The sequence below is a fragment of the Prionailurus bengalensis genome, chromosome F2 (assembly GCF_016509475.1).
Source record: "Prionailurus bengalensis isolate Pbe53 chromosome F2, Fcat_Pben_1.1_paternal_pri, whole genome shotgun sequence".
NCBI classification, from domain to species: Eukaryota; Metazoa; Chordata; class Mammalia; order Carnivora; family Felidae; genus Prionailurus; species Prionailurus bengalensis.
In genome coordinates, this window is record NC_057353.1 from 83,139,646 (window position 1) to 83,151,224 (window position 11,579).

Below are 11,579 nucleotides of genomic sequence, written 5' to 3' on the forward strand. Positions count from 1 at the left end.
TGATGGTCTCCTCGGAGAGAAGGTAGATGTCCAGGGCGTAGCCGTGTGCGCCTGACTCCACAGGACCCGTGTGTGCTCAGAATTCTTTATTAAAGGATGAGGGAGGGGGTGGTGGGACAGACCCACAGGAATGCCCTGCCCAAGGCCTCTCCACATGGGACCAGGTGGGGCATGGACAGACAGGCAGGCTGTGCACATCTTCTCGGCAGAGGCACTCCGTTTTTCATGCATTCACAAGGCACTGGGCTGGTTTGGGGGGGAAGGGTTGGGTGCCGAGGGGTGGGGAGGTGACAGGCCAGAGCAGCCTGCCTGATGATCTGTGCCCCCAGGAGTTCACTCCCTGCTCACCGTCCTCAGCAGGGGCCAGGGAGACACTGCCTCCACCCTGGGATCCAAAAAGGAACCCCCCCCCCCAAAGGGAGCCTTCCCCATCCCCCATCCCCACCGTGGCAACTCCACTATAGCCAAAGGGAAGGAGGATGTGGAGTTGAACAGGTGCTGGGTGGGGCAGGGGCAGCACAGGTCTTGAGGCGGCCGCCCAGACACCTCCTGAAGACCCCTGTCTTATCAGGCCACATCTGTGAGTCAGGGCACATCTGACCCAACAGGGCCTTAGGGTTTCCAGTACAGAGAAGGGGCAGGCCTCAGGCCAACAGCACCCAGGAGGTGCAGAGAGCTGGTGTTGAAGCATCTCCACGGATGCGTGTGCTCATGAGGGAGACCCAGGTCAAGGCTTGGGCCAGGCCACCTGCCTCCTCCAAGAGGCAAGAGTCCCCGAGGCTCTGCATCTGTCCCCGGTGAGCACCCCAGCGTGTAGCCACCCTAGGGGCAGCAGCAGCTCCCCAAGGGTCCGTTGACTCAGCCTCTGTGAGCTCCATGGCCTTGTCTGAGAACTGCACTCGACATGCAACTCCGCCAGCCCCCTGGTTGGTCCCGACTCTTGACCCTCTTACACACCCCAGTCTCCAGCCACGACCCCGAGCCAAGGTCCGCTGCCAGGAAGTCCTTGGTCAGCCTCTTCTGAGGCCCTATCACAGGGACCACGGAGCTCTGAGCTAACCACCACCCCCCACAAACTCGCACACAAGGTTAACAAGGGCAGTGACAAGGTCAGGGAGTGTCACCTCCGCTGAGCCTTGTTAGGCAAATGGGAGTTGCCACCTGTGATGAGCTGTGTGCCGGGAGGAGGAATCTGCCTGACCACCAATACCTGGCCCCCATCCCCAGCCTCAACATCACCATGGTGCCCTGCCCGGTGGTGTTCCAGGACACAGCACCCCAGGAGACACGGGCATAGGCACCAGTAAGGCCGGTGGGACCCAGCTCCCCCTCCCAAGAGCACAACTAGCACCCCACAACCCCAGCAGGTTGAGGGCAGCCACTCTGGACAGTACTTTATTGAGTTCCTCAGACCCCTGGGCAGGATCACACAGATTCCTGGGGCACTGGCACTTCCCACCAGCGCTGGCCTGTGCCTGGTCTGCCATCCCTGAGCAGGGCAGGAAGGAGCCCCATGAGGGCAGAGAGGCCTTCCGGGGGAGGGGGGCGTGGCTGGGAGGAGGCAGTGGACAGCCGAGCCCCCTCCCTAGCACACAGGTGGGTGATGGGCCCCGGCCGTCGGCAGCGAGGACCTGCTGTGGAGCAGCTCAGGCCCCGACCACCGGGGCCTCGTAGTTGAGCACGTAGTAGTCGTGGACATACATGAGCACGGCCACTGGCTGCCCAATGATGAGCGTCAGCCACACAGCTGCGTTGCCGTAGTTTCCCTGGAAGAAGCGGCTCACTATCCATGCCAGGGGTATCTGGGGACACGGGGCCACGGTCAGTGGGCCATAGTGACCACAGGGCTGGCGGCTCCCGGGGCAGCGGGAGAGGGTGGCTGCAGAGGGAATGCTCACCTGAGCCATCATGCCTGTGAAGGCCCAGAGGCGGAACATGTGCAGGGGGATGCTCACCAGGTACTGCAGGGGGAGTGAAAGGGTCAGCTGCCACTTCGGGCCACACACACACACCCCTAAGGTGAGGCCATGATGCCTGCAGAGCACTGACCTCATGGAAGAAGGCCGAGGCAAAGAACACCCCCATCCTGGCTACCCACTTGCTGCTGCCCCGTCGAAGCATGGGCTTGTAGAAGTGCCTGTGGAGGGAGGGGGCCGTGGGATGGGTGCCCGGGACCACACGAAACCGCACACCCACCAGGCTCATTCCTGCCCGTGCCCACCTGAGGCACCACTTGTGCACAGGGATGTTCCAGTTCTGCCAGAAGTAAGTGACGGACTCAGAGTTCCTAGGAACAGACAGCGGGAGTGAGTGACCAGCTGGCACCATAGCCCAGCCCCCAGCCCCACGCCCAAGGCCACCCACCACCAGTCCCGGTAGAACTCCCGGTCTCCAAACTGCATGAGCTCAGCCACGGCGTTCATGCAGGAGTGGAAGAACCAGTAGAAGAAGATGAGCCAGATGAGGTGGTTGGGGACCTGTGGTTGGGGGGAGGCAGGTGCCAGGTTCCAGAACACCCCACCCACCGGCTCACTCGTGCCCCACCCTACCCAGCCCCGTGGCTCACCGCCAGCTTCAGCAGGCGCTCGACGATGCGTGAATAATCCATATCCTGCAGAGACAGAGCTGAGCTGGCTCCCCGAGCCGCAGCCCCACCCCCACCCGTCATCCCCCACCCCACCACAGGAGAGCCTGACCCCTCACCTTGAAAGGCTTCATGGAGTTCTGGATGGTGGGGACCATCCACTGCAAAAGAGGGCACACCGTCAGCCCCCTGGCTACCCTGAGCTCCCGCTCCGGCCCGGCCCCGCCGGCCCCCGCATACCTGCTGGATCAGCCCCACCTGCAGCTGAGTCAAGAACAGCTGAGGGAAGAAGCAGAGCAGCAGGCTGAGTCCCCCAGCAGCCAGCAGACCCCAACCCCAACCCCTCGAGGCACCACCGCCCCGCCTCCATCCTCACCATCTCAAGGAGCCGCCGCAGCAGGAAGCGCTTTCGGATGCGGGGAGAACGGGGAAAGTTGAGCTCGTAGCACAGAGTAGGAGCAAAGAGGAAGTAGTACAGATCTGGAATGGCAGGGTGGGGCTAGGGGGCCTGCTCCATGCTATCCCTCCCTGGCTGCCCTCTAGCCACACCCCGGGAACGGTCCTCACCACGGTAGGTCAGGTTGTCTGGGTAGCTCACGGTGCGCGGGGCCGCTCCCCCGTTGGCCTTCTTACCTGCAGAAGCTGCGAGCAAGTTGGGGCGGGGGGGTGGGGGGGGTAGGGGGGTGGCGTGTGAGGCCTCGCTGCTGCCCAGGTCTGGCCCCATGGCAGGTGGCACAGGCTCCAAGGCCCCAGCCCCAGGCAGCCCCTCACCAGACTTGGCTTTGGCCTTAGCTTTTCGCTCTCGGCACCACAGGTTGACGTCCCGGTAGGAGAAGAGCTTGAGGAAGAGGATGGTGTACACCATCAGAGCCAGCACGGAGCCCACTGCGGGAGAGGCAGGCTCAGGCCACAGCCCCCCCACACCACCCGCGGGAGAGCCACGGCCACAGGCACGGCCCCTGTGGTTGACCTGGGTCTCTCCTGCGGGCCCAAGACAGGTGGGAACGGGTGGGATGAGGGAAGGGGCACACCTGGAGTGATGGACTCAAGCAGCAAGGCCACAGCAGCCGGGAAGCAGAGAATGGTGGCCAGGTTGACCACGTGCAGCAGCAACCCTGCCTGTTCCGTCAAGGCACCCTGGGGGGGGGGGGGGGGGCGGGGGCAGCGTGCTCAGCCAGAGCCCCCACTCCCTGGGGAAGGGCTGCCAGGCCTGGGGCACAGGCCCTCCCAGGGAAGCTACACACAGCCTGAAACACAGGCCTAATGAGGAGAGCAGACCTCTAGGCAGGGCAGGGGACACGAAGGCACTGCTTACCACTGCCAGGCGCTTCTCCACCTGGAATGCAGCCACAGCAAAGACATTGGCCACTGAGGATGGAAGTGCCATGGGGCGATTCAGGCCCAGGTCAAGGCCTGTCCCCACCCGAAGCCCTCCCTGGCTCCCAGCTCACCAATAACTAGGCACAGGGCAGGCCAGCTGTAGGGGTCCTTCAGGAACAGAGACACCACCTGGATGGGGTCCACCAAGATGCCATACCTGGGGATGGGGGGGGTGGGAGGTGGGGATGAGGGCCTGAGCAGGTGGGGAGAGGCCTCAGGGGCAGGGTAGGGGCCCTGGGGAAGACACTCACTTGATGAGGTTTTCTAAAAATAACCGTGCATTGCTCAAGATCTGCAAGAGAGAGGAAGGGCACAGCCCCATGAGCCTTGGCCACAGGGCACCCACCCCAGCTCGTCCCAGCACCTATAGCGGCAGGAGCCCTGGGTCCGGATGGCAACCCGCACCTGCAAACCCAGGACGCAAGCCCTGTCTGACCTCCACGCCAACGCTGAGACTTACCACCCACCTCACCCCACACTGGTGCAGGGACAGCAAGTATTGCCATTGCCCGCATCACCCCAGACACGATACTGGCGTCTGCAGTGTTGCAAAATGACCTGACGCCTAGCAGCCCTCATCTGTCCCACTGAGTTGGTGACGGCCCCAAGGCCCAAGCCTGCCCAAGAATGTCCCTGCAGTGCCTCACCCAAAACTTGCAGCGCCTGGGTGAGCGGCAGGTGCCACACCAGGGGTGCCCACACCCTGGGGAGTGGGGAGAAGCAGCGGACCAGAGTTCTAAGGGGCTCAGCAGCCAGGCCTGGAGTGCCACCTGGTGCTTGGGCCCCTGCCCCTCTCCCGCTATCCCTGTAGCATCCAAGCCTGGGCACGTGGCCCCAGAGCAGCTTCCAAGGGCAGAAACCCCCTCAAGCTGGGCTCCTGGCTCCAGCCTGGGGCTGGGGAGTGGCTTCCCTCTGCAGGCACCTGGGTCTCCTCCTCCACCCACAACACACACACCCTGCCAAGTGCCCCAAGCTCAGGCCCTGACCAGGGCTCATGGTAGGTCCTGTGGAAAAGTGATGCCAGCAAGGGGACACTCATGGGTCCCCTGACTGCCAGGTAAGGACTTCGCACAGAGATGACAAACAGGGACGGGGGTCCTGCCCTCCCAAGCCACCCGCCTGACCTGCCAACCTCCTGCCAGGCACAGATGTGCTGCCGTCACACCTGGTAGTGGCCTGTCCTGAGAGCCCACAGCAGGCAGGAGCCAGAGCTGCTAACGGGCAGCGCTCACCTCAAGGCCCAGGCCACGGAGGGACGCAGCAAGCAGCCTAAACATGGGACACAATCTCCTTCAGCGAGGGGGCAGTGGAGGCACCAGAAGCAGGGGAAAGGTTTTGGGTCTGCGCCAGGCACCGGAAGCAGGGGAAAGGTTTTGGGTCTGCGCCAAAGGGCCAGGCAGGCCCAAGGGCTGCAGGGAACACAGGTTGCTGCTCAGGCTGCCAGTACAAACCCAGCCCAAGCATGGCCTCCAGAGGCCAAGGACACAACACCTCCTGAGATGACGTCAGGCAGGCGTTTGACCCACCATCCCCTTGCCTAGCCAGCTTCCCACCCGCCAGACTGTGTTGCCCCCCACCGCTCCCTGGAGAGCCTCCTGGGGCCACCGGCAGGGAGGGCGTGGGTGTGCCTGGAGCCCCTTCCACATGGGTAACCACCGGAGCCGTACCCGAGGCCGTCATGTCGGGGCAAGGGTCAAAGGTCTCTGGCCACATCAGTCTGAGCGGTGGGGGCTGGACCCAGACAGGAGCTTGCCCCCTGCCCCACCCTGCGGGCTTGCCCCTTTGAGCCCTGGGCTCTAGCTGTTTCTGGGCCAGGGCTGCTGGCCCCACCCCCACAAGGTGCCAGCGGGAACCGGGCCCCAGAGGCAGGGGCCACAGCCAGGCCACACGGTGAGGTGGAGGCAAGAGCTCTGTCTAATCCCTTCGTGGGGGCACCTAGGACAAAGGCTGAGGGAGAGAGGCCAGGTGCCCTCAGAGTCGGGGCTTGGGGCTGCCAGACTAAGCCCAAGAGCCATCCGCTAAACCCTGCTCCCCGCCAGGCCAGGCCTGCCAGGGGTCCCACGCCCACAAGGGCCATTCAGAACAGCAGAAGAAACTCTTTTTTGGACCCCCAAGACCACTCACATGTGCTGTTCCTGGGATTCAACAGGGACGAGAGTTGCGTGTGTGGCCGATGCAGGGACCATCACCATAACTTTCCCCCCGCCAGCCCAGTGCCCCACGCAACCCAGCCACATAAGCGCTGGCCCCTTTCCCCCAGAGGGCAGAGCTGGTACCCAGGCAAAGGTCAGCCCCGAACGGAGCCCTGGCCACAGGGCCACCTACTCCGATACCATGCTACTCACCAGCATCACCACACACCAGTTCAGGATCCCACGATAGTTGCTAAAGCCACTGTCAGAGCTGAACAAAGAATCTTGCAGGCGGTGGCACCTGGTAGGGCAGGAGGCACACCCTCATAAGTAGGCACCAGCAGAGCACCCTGGGCCATGAGAACCCTGGGCAGGACCAAAAGCGGGCTCACTCCTCCAAGTCCAAGGGCAGGTCAGGGCCCAAGAGCCCAGCCAAGTTCAGCCCCTCAGGAGCCAACCTCAGGGCCCAGGGCAGGGCAGACCCCAGCCCCTTCCCCTGAGCGGCTCTCACCCATCCTGGCCCGGCAGGGTGGTCCGGGCCCCACCCAGCCCTCTCTTCTGCCCACACATCCTACTCCCCATCTACAATCACAGGAGAGCCAGGCAGGGACGAGCTCTCAGGGCCACCAGAAGCCTGGCCTCCCAGGCAGTGGGCAGGGTCATGCCACAAACAAGAACAGCACAGCTGGCCCTGCCCAGCCCAGGGCTACGTGCAGCTGGAGCACCCCAGGCCAAGAGCCTGGCCTCACTCCCCAGAGGCCTCTGGCTGCCACCACGAACGCTGGCTACAGAGTGGTGATAGGCCCACAGGAAGAGGCCATTCCAGGATCTACAGGCCCACCTGCAATGCTGTGCAGAAGCGAGGGCCTCACTGAGTCAGCCTATCGTACCACCCAGCACCCTGAGGGCCCCCCCCACCCGACCTCAGACAACCTCCTCCTCCATTTGGCCTACACAGCTTTGAGTGTGCACAGGGATCCAGGCCAAGGGCCAGCTGAGCACCTGGACGTACATGCACCTTCCCGGGGTCAGAGGCCCAACCCTCATACATTCACGTAGCCTCCGGTTGTTTCTCAAAAATCATAACCTGTCCCAGCTCGGCCACAGGATGAGCGCTGTGTTCCTGCCCAGAGCGAGGGGGCCGAGAAGAGCCCACCCAGGTGCCAGATGCCTAAGGGCAGAGAGGTCTCCCCCAGAAGCAGGAAAAGGCAACTTCAGTGCCCACCCATGAGAGTTCCCACCTACTGCTGAGGTCGGGGACACATAAGCAGATTCTCACATCCCTGCCTGATCCTCCGGGTGACACAGAGGTAGAGGAAGGGCCACAGCACGGCCGGGGCAAGGCCCAGACCCAGCTCCCAGCTCTCTCAGTTTGCGGCCCCACCCCACCCCAGCTGCCATGCCACCAAGAAGCCCCACACAACATTGAGCAAGGCCTCCGGTTTTGTAAGACATGAGGCCAGGGACACACATCTCCACCTCTTGAGACACCCAGGTAGGAAAAGTGGGCTCAGGTGTACACACCAGAATCACGACAGCACAGATGTCCTCTCAGTGCTGACCCCTCCTCAGTGGCAAGCCTTCCTTTGGTCGGGGTCAACACCTAGACAGCGCCACACAGGAAGTGAGGGACTGGAAAGGCTGAGATGCTACTCAGCACTCTTTAGCGAGGGCAGTGGCAAGGTCTGTACCGCGCCTGGCCCACGTCTGACCTCCTTGCATCCAGCTTCCCAGTCTGTCCTGGGCCTGGCGGTGAGGCCACCAGGGGCCCTCTTCTCCCCGAGTCTCTGCACTTGCTTTCCTGTGAGGCCAGCACAGGTCCAGGGCCTCACTCCCCAGAGGGGACAATCTCTGGGCCTGTCCACTAGACAGGGGCCTCCCCAGCCCTTCCGCCAAGTTTGAATCTGTCCACTTTCACTGGAAGTGTCCCAGAGGCCCTGGTGCCACAACCTGCCACCCCCATCTGCACAACGTTTCACAACAGTGTGACCCCTTGCCCGCTTCGGGCCACCAAGGAGACCATGCCGGCTTTATTTTCAGCAATCTCTAAGATGAAAACAGGGGTGGAAACGGGTATTGTTTTCCAAATCTGACACCAAATGATACTATAAAAGCTTTTTCAGATTCCTGTGTCAGGCTCTCAAGGCCTTCCCAACCTGCCCACACCCACTCCCTAGGTCCCCCCACAGGGCTCCCGACCATCCCCCTGCCCCAGGCAACCCCATTTCCACGCACATCAGAGACCCAGGGAAGGAAGCCCACCACCCACCAAAACCCATAAGGCCCAGCCTTGCCGGTGCGCTCAGCAGCAGTGGGCCAGAGGGCAGGCAGGCAGGATATGGCCACAGTCTCCAGAGCTACCTTTGTCACCCTCTCCCCTACTACCAGGGCCACCCACACCTCTGTGCCTTCCAGCGGTCCCACACCTGCTCCCCAGGGCCACTGTAACTCATCGCGTGTATCATCTCACTCAACTCTCCCATCAACTTTGGGAGGTAGGTGCAAAGGAAAACTAAGCCTGGCCAAAGTTCAAAGCTTCCCCAGGGGCACAGCCCTCAAGTGTGGATCACAACTGGGGACCACGTGGTCCAATTCCAGGGCCAAGGGGAGCCAGGAGGGGGCAGGCTGCCAGCTCTCCTCCCAGCTGCCACTTCCTCAGCACTTCCTTCACCGGGCCTCGGGGCTGAGCCCTGGGGTACAAGGTAAGGAGGCAGGCTCTGCATCTGGGAAGACCCCAGTGGAAAGGAAGAAACAGAGGGCAACCCAGGAACAAACACCCTGGGAGAGCCCTGAGACTAGAAGGCCCTGCCGGGAGTGTCCATGAACAGACAGCCAGATGCCACGGGCAGTGTGTGGGGTGCCCTCTCCTTCCTGCCCCAGAGCCACACCTGGCCATGGCCCGGAAGAAATGAGTTCACACCCAGAGCCTGACCCACCTGCCCAGGCCAAGGCGAGCAGGAAGTGCAGGGAGGGGAGGAGGCCTAGAGCCCAGGGAGCAAGGAGGAATAGGGAGGGAAAGGCAATAAGCAGAAGGGAGGGGAGACAATTGAGAGGAGGCTGGCAAGGAGATGAGTAGGAGCCAAATCCCAGGAGGGCAGCCAGAGCCAGCTCTGACCCTGGCGGCCCTCTGGGCCCTGGGTCACCGGCCTTTGAGAAACAAGCACACACAGCCTGCACGACCTGGAGACCGGGAGAGGACCGTCCTTGCCAGCTCCCTCCCCAGCCCTGGGCAGGCCCACCCCTGCCGTCTACTGCTCCTCTTCCCAGGGGGCCCAGACTTCCAGGCCTGGCAGACGGGGCTGCCACTTGCTCAGCCCAGCTCCCAGGGACATGGGAGAGGCTTCTGGACAGCTGGCCCTGGCAGAGCAGGGAAGTGACTGCCCATCCCAGAGGGGCAACTTGGCCCAAAGTCAGCACTCCCCATCTTACACAAAAGGACACCAACTCCTGCCACCCCTGGAGGAGAGCATGCTAGCCACGCCCCTGCCTCCTGACGGGCACTTAGCAGAGGGGACTCCAGGACCCTCGGTCCTTTGCAGCCTCCTTCAGCACCTTCCCAGGCCCGCAGGAAACAAGCCCCTTTCCCCGCCCCCCCCCAACCCCACCCCTGCAGGAAAGGCACCCTCCTCCTCGCTTCTGCTCCTCCGCCACAGCGCCTTCAGGGACTCCGGGCCTGACCTTTGCTCACACTGCTCAGTGCTGACATCATCTTATCTCTCAGGTGGACTGGGAGCACCACAAGGGCAAGGCCCCTGGCCACCTCACCCACCCTCTCAGCACAGTGAAGAAAGCCTCCGTTCTTGGGTACTGAGAGAGCAAATCCTTGCCAACAGGCTGCCTGGTTGCCCACTTCCTCCTTGATAACCTCTAGCCCCAAAGGCGCCCCCAAAGCCAGAGCCCCCGAGGACACCCGGGCCACACTGAAGGCCAGAAGTGGGAGAAGGAGGTTGGAGGCAGCCGACACCCTGTCCTTCCAAGTCCTCCCAGTCAGTCAGGTTTCCTCCCCCAACCCCTTCCCGCCAGACCTTCAGATAAACAGGGTGCCCACCTGTGGGCACTTCGAACCCCTCTCCTGTACCCCAACCAGGGGTTGAGAGTCCCAATATAGGACCCAACTTGTTCTGACAAGGTAAGCAGGGCCCCAGCCCAGCCAGGCACTGGGTGACGGAGGGACGAGTGTGTCAGGAAGGGAGGAAGGGACCGCCGCGAAGACGACTCTTGGGAGGGTCTGCAGGGAGAGAAAGACTCTCACGCTGCCCTGTGCCGACCCTCAGGCAGTCCCAGGCTCCTGCCGGCTGCCTCCCCAGCAGGTCCACCCTCCTATGGGAGACCTCCTACCACCAAGGCACCCCTCACAACCCCCAGGAGAGACCCCCTCAATTACAAACGACCTGATCCCTCCTTCTTCCAGACACAGAAAACTTGTGCGTAGCAGAAGCCAGCCGGCCTGGGGGTCCGCGTCCCGAGTTACCCTGAGGAAGAGCCTAAGGACCCACATGAGGATGTGTAGAGAGAGGGGCGGGGGTCTGAAAGCCGGACTGCCGCCGGCTCCCCTCTGGCCCCCACGTGGGTGACCTTGGCAAGTGACTCTCCACTCCTATGCCTCAGTGCCCCCGCAGGGGCCCAAGGGGGGGCACACCTGTCCACGCCAAAGTCCGGGAGCCAGGCTCTCCGACTCGGAGCCCGCGCTGCTGCGGTCACGCCCGGGGATGTGGGGAGGGTCTCGGGCAGGGGTTAGGGGTGAGACGCCTCGCTACCTCAGATCCCAGTGGCCGCTGCCCACGTCGGAGTCTCCGTCCTCGCCCTTGTCCGGGGCCGGAGTCGGCGCCGGCGCGTCTCCCCCGGCGCCCACGTCCCGCACCTCCTCTTCCGCCACCGTGGGCCCACCGCCGCCCTGGCTCGAAGGCCGTGAACCCGTCCTCCGGCGCCGGGAGCCGCCCGCGCCGCCGCGGTCGCCCATTGCCTCAGCCCGCACCCCGTCCCGGCCGAGTCGTGGCCCGCCGGGCTCGCAGCGCCCAAGGCCCGCGGCCCCGCCTCCGGACTCTCGGCCAACGGCCGCCACCGCCCCCTGCCGGCCGCCGTAGCCCGCGCGCAGGCCCGGGCCGCCAATCAGCGCGCGCCCTCCGGGCAGCCCGAGGACCACGGACTGGGCTCTCCGGGAGCCTCTAACTGGCCAGCCGCGGCGGCGCGCGCCCGTTTGTAGTCCGCGGGCGCGAGGGGTATTCTGGGAGTCGTGGTCTCCCCCCCCCCCCCCCGCGCGCGCGGCACCCTGGGAGCCGGGGCCGCCCAGCGCGGCGCACGCTGGGAGTCACGGTAGCGGGGCTCAGGCGGGAGCGTGTCTGCTGGCGGACGGCCCGCGACGGGGCCACTGCCCCGCGGGCCTCAGCGTCTCTGCGGAACTCGTCAGGCTTCCTGGCAGCTGCGGGCCGCCCCTGACCGCTTGCCTGCTTCTTCTCCCACTGTGTAAACACCGGGTTTCGTCA

General features: G+C 63.8%; 1 protein-coding gene across 5 annotated transcripts; it reads right to left on the reverse strand.

The window, feature by feature from the left end:
- Window positions 1–71: 71 nt before the first annotated feature.
- On the reverse strand, window positions 72–11,291 carry DGAT1 (diacylglycerol O-acyltransferase 1). Of its 5 annotated transcripts, XM_043602086.1 has the most exons (17): window positions 10,854–11,277; window positions 6,310–6,397; window positions 4,216–4,256; window positions 4,036–4,121; window positions 3,900–3,952; window positions 3,616–3,721; window positions 3,356–3,469; window positions 3,152–3,226; window positions 2,961–3,064; window positions 2,825–2,863; window positions 2,704–2,745; window positions 2,567–2,611; window positions 2,365–2,477; window positions 2,222–2,287; window positions 2,050–2,137; window positions 1,899–1,961; window positions 72–1,802 (listed from the first exon to the last, which is right to left on the reverse strand). In XM_043602086.1, exons 1-17 carry the CDS (start codon window positions 11,054–11,056, stop codon window positions 1,647–1,649), a joined length of 1,482 nt encoding a protein of 493 aa, XP_043458021.1. In that variant the 5' UTR covers window positions 11,057–11,277; the 3' UTR covers window positions 72–1,646. The 5 variants fall into 5 exon arrangements, with proteins under 5 accessions (XP_043458021.1, XP_043458018.1, XP_043458019.1 ...); XM_043602083.1 differs by having other exon boundaries at window positions 3,152–3,469; window positions 10,854–11,285; XM_043602084.1 differs by having other exon boundaries at window positions 2,050–2,287; window positions 10,854–11,281.
- Between the last annotated feature and the right edge of the window lie 288 nt (window positions 11,292–11,579).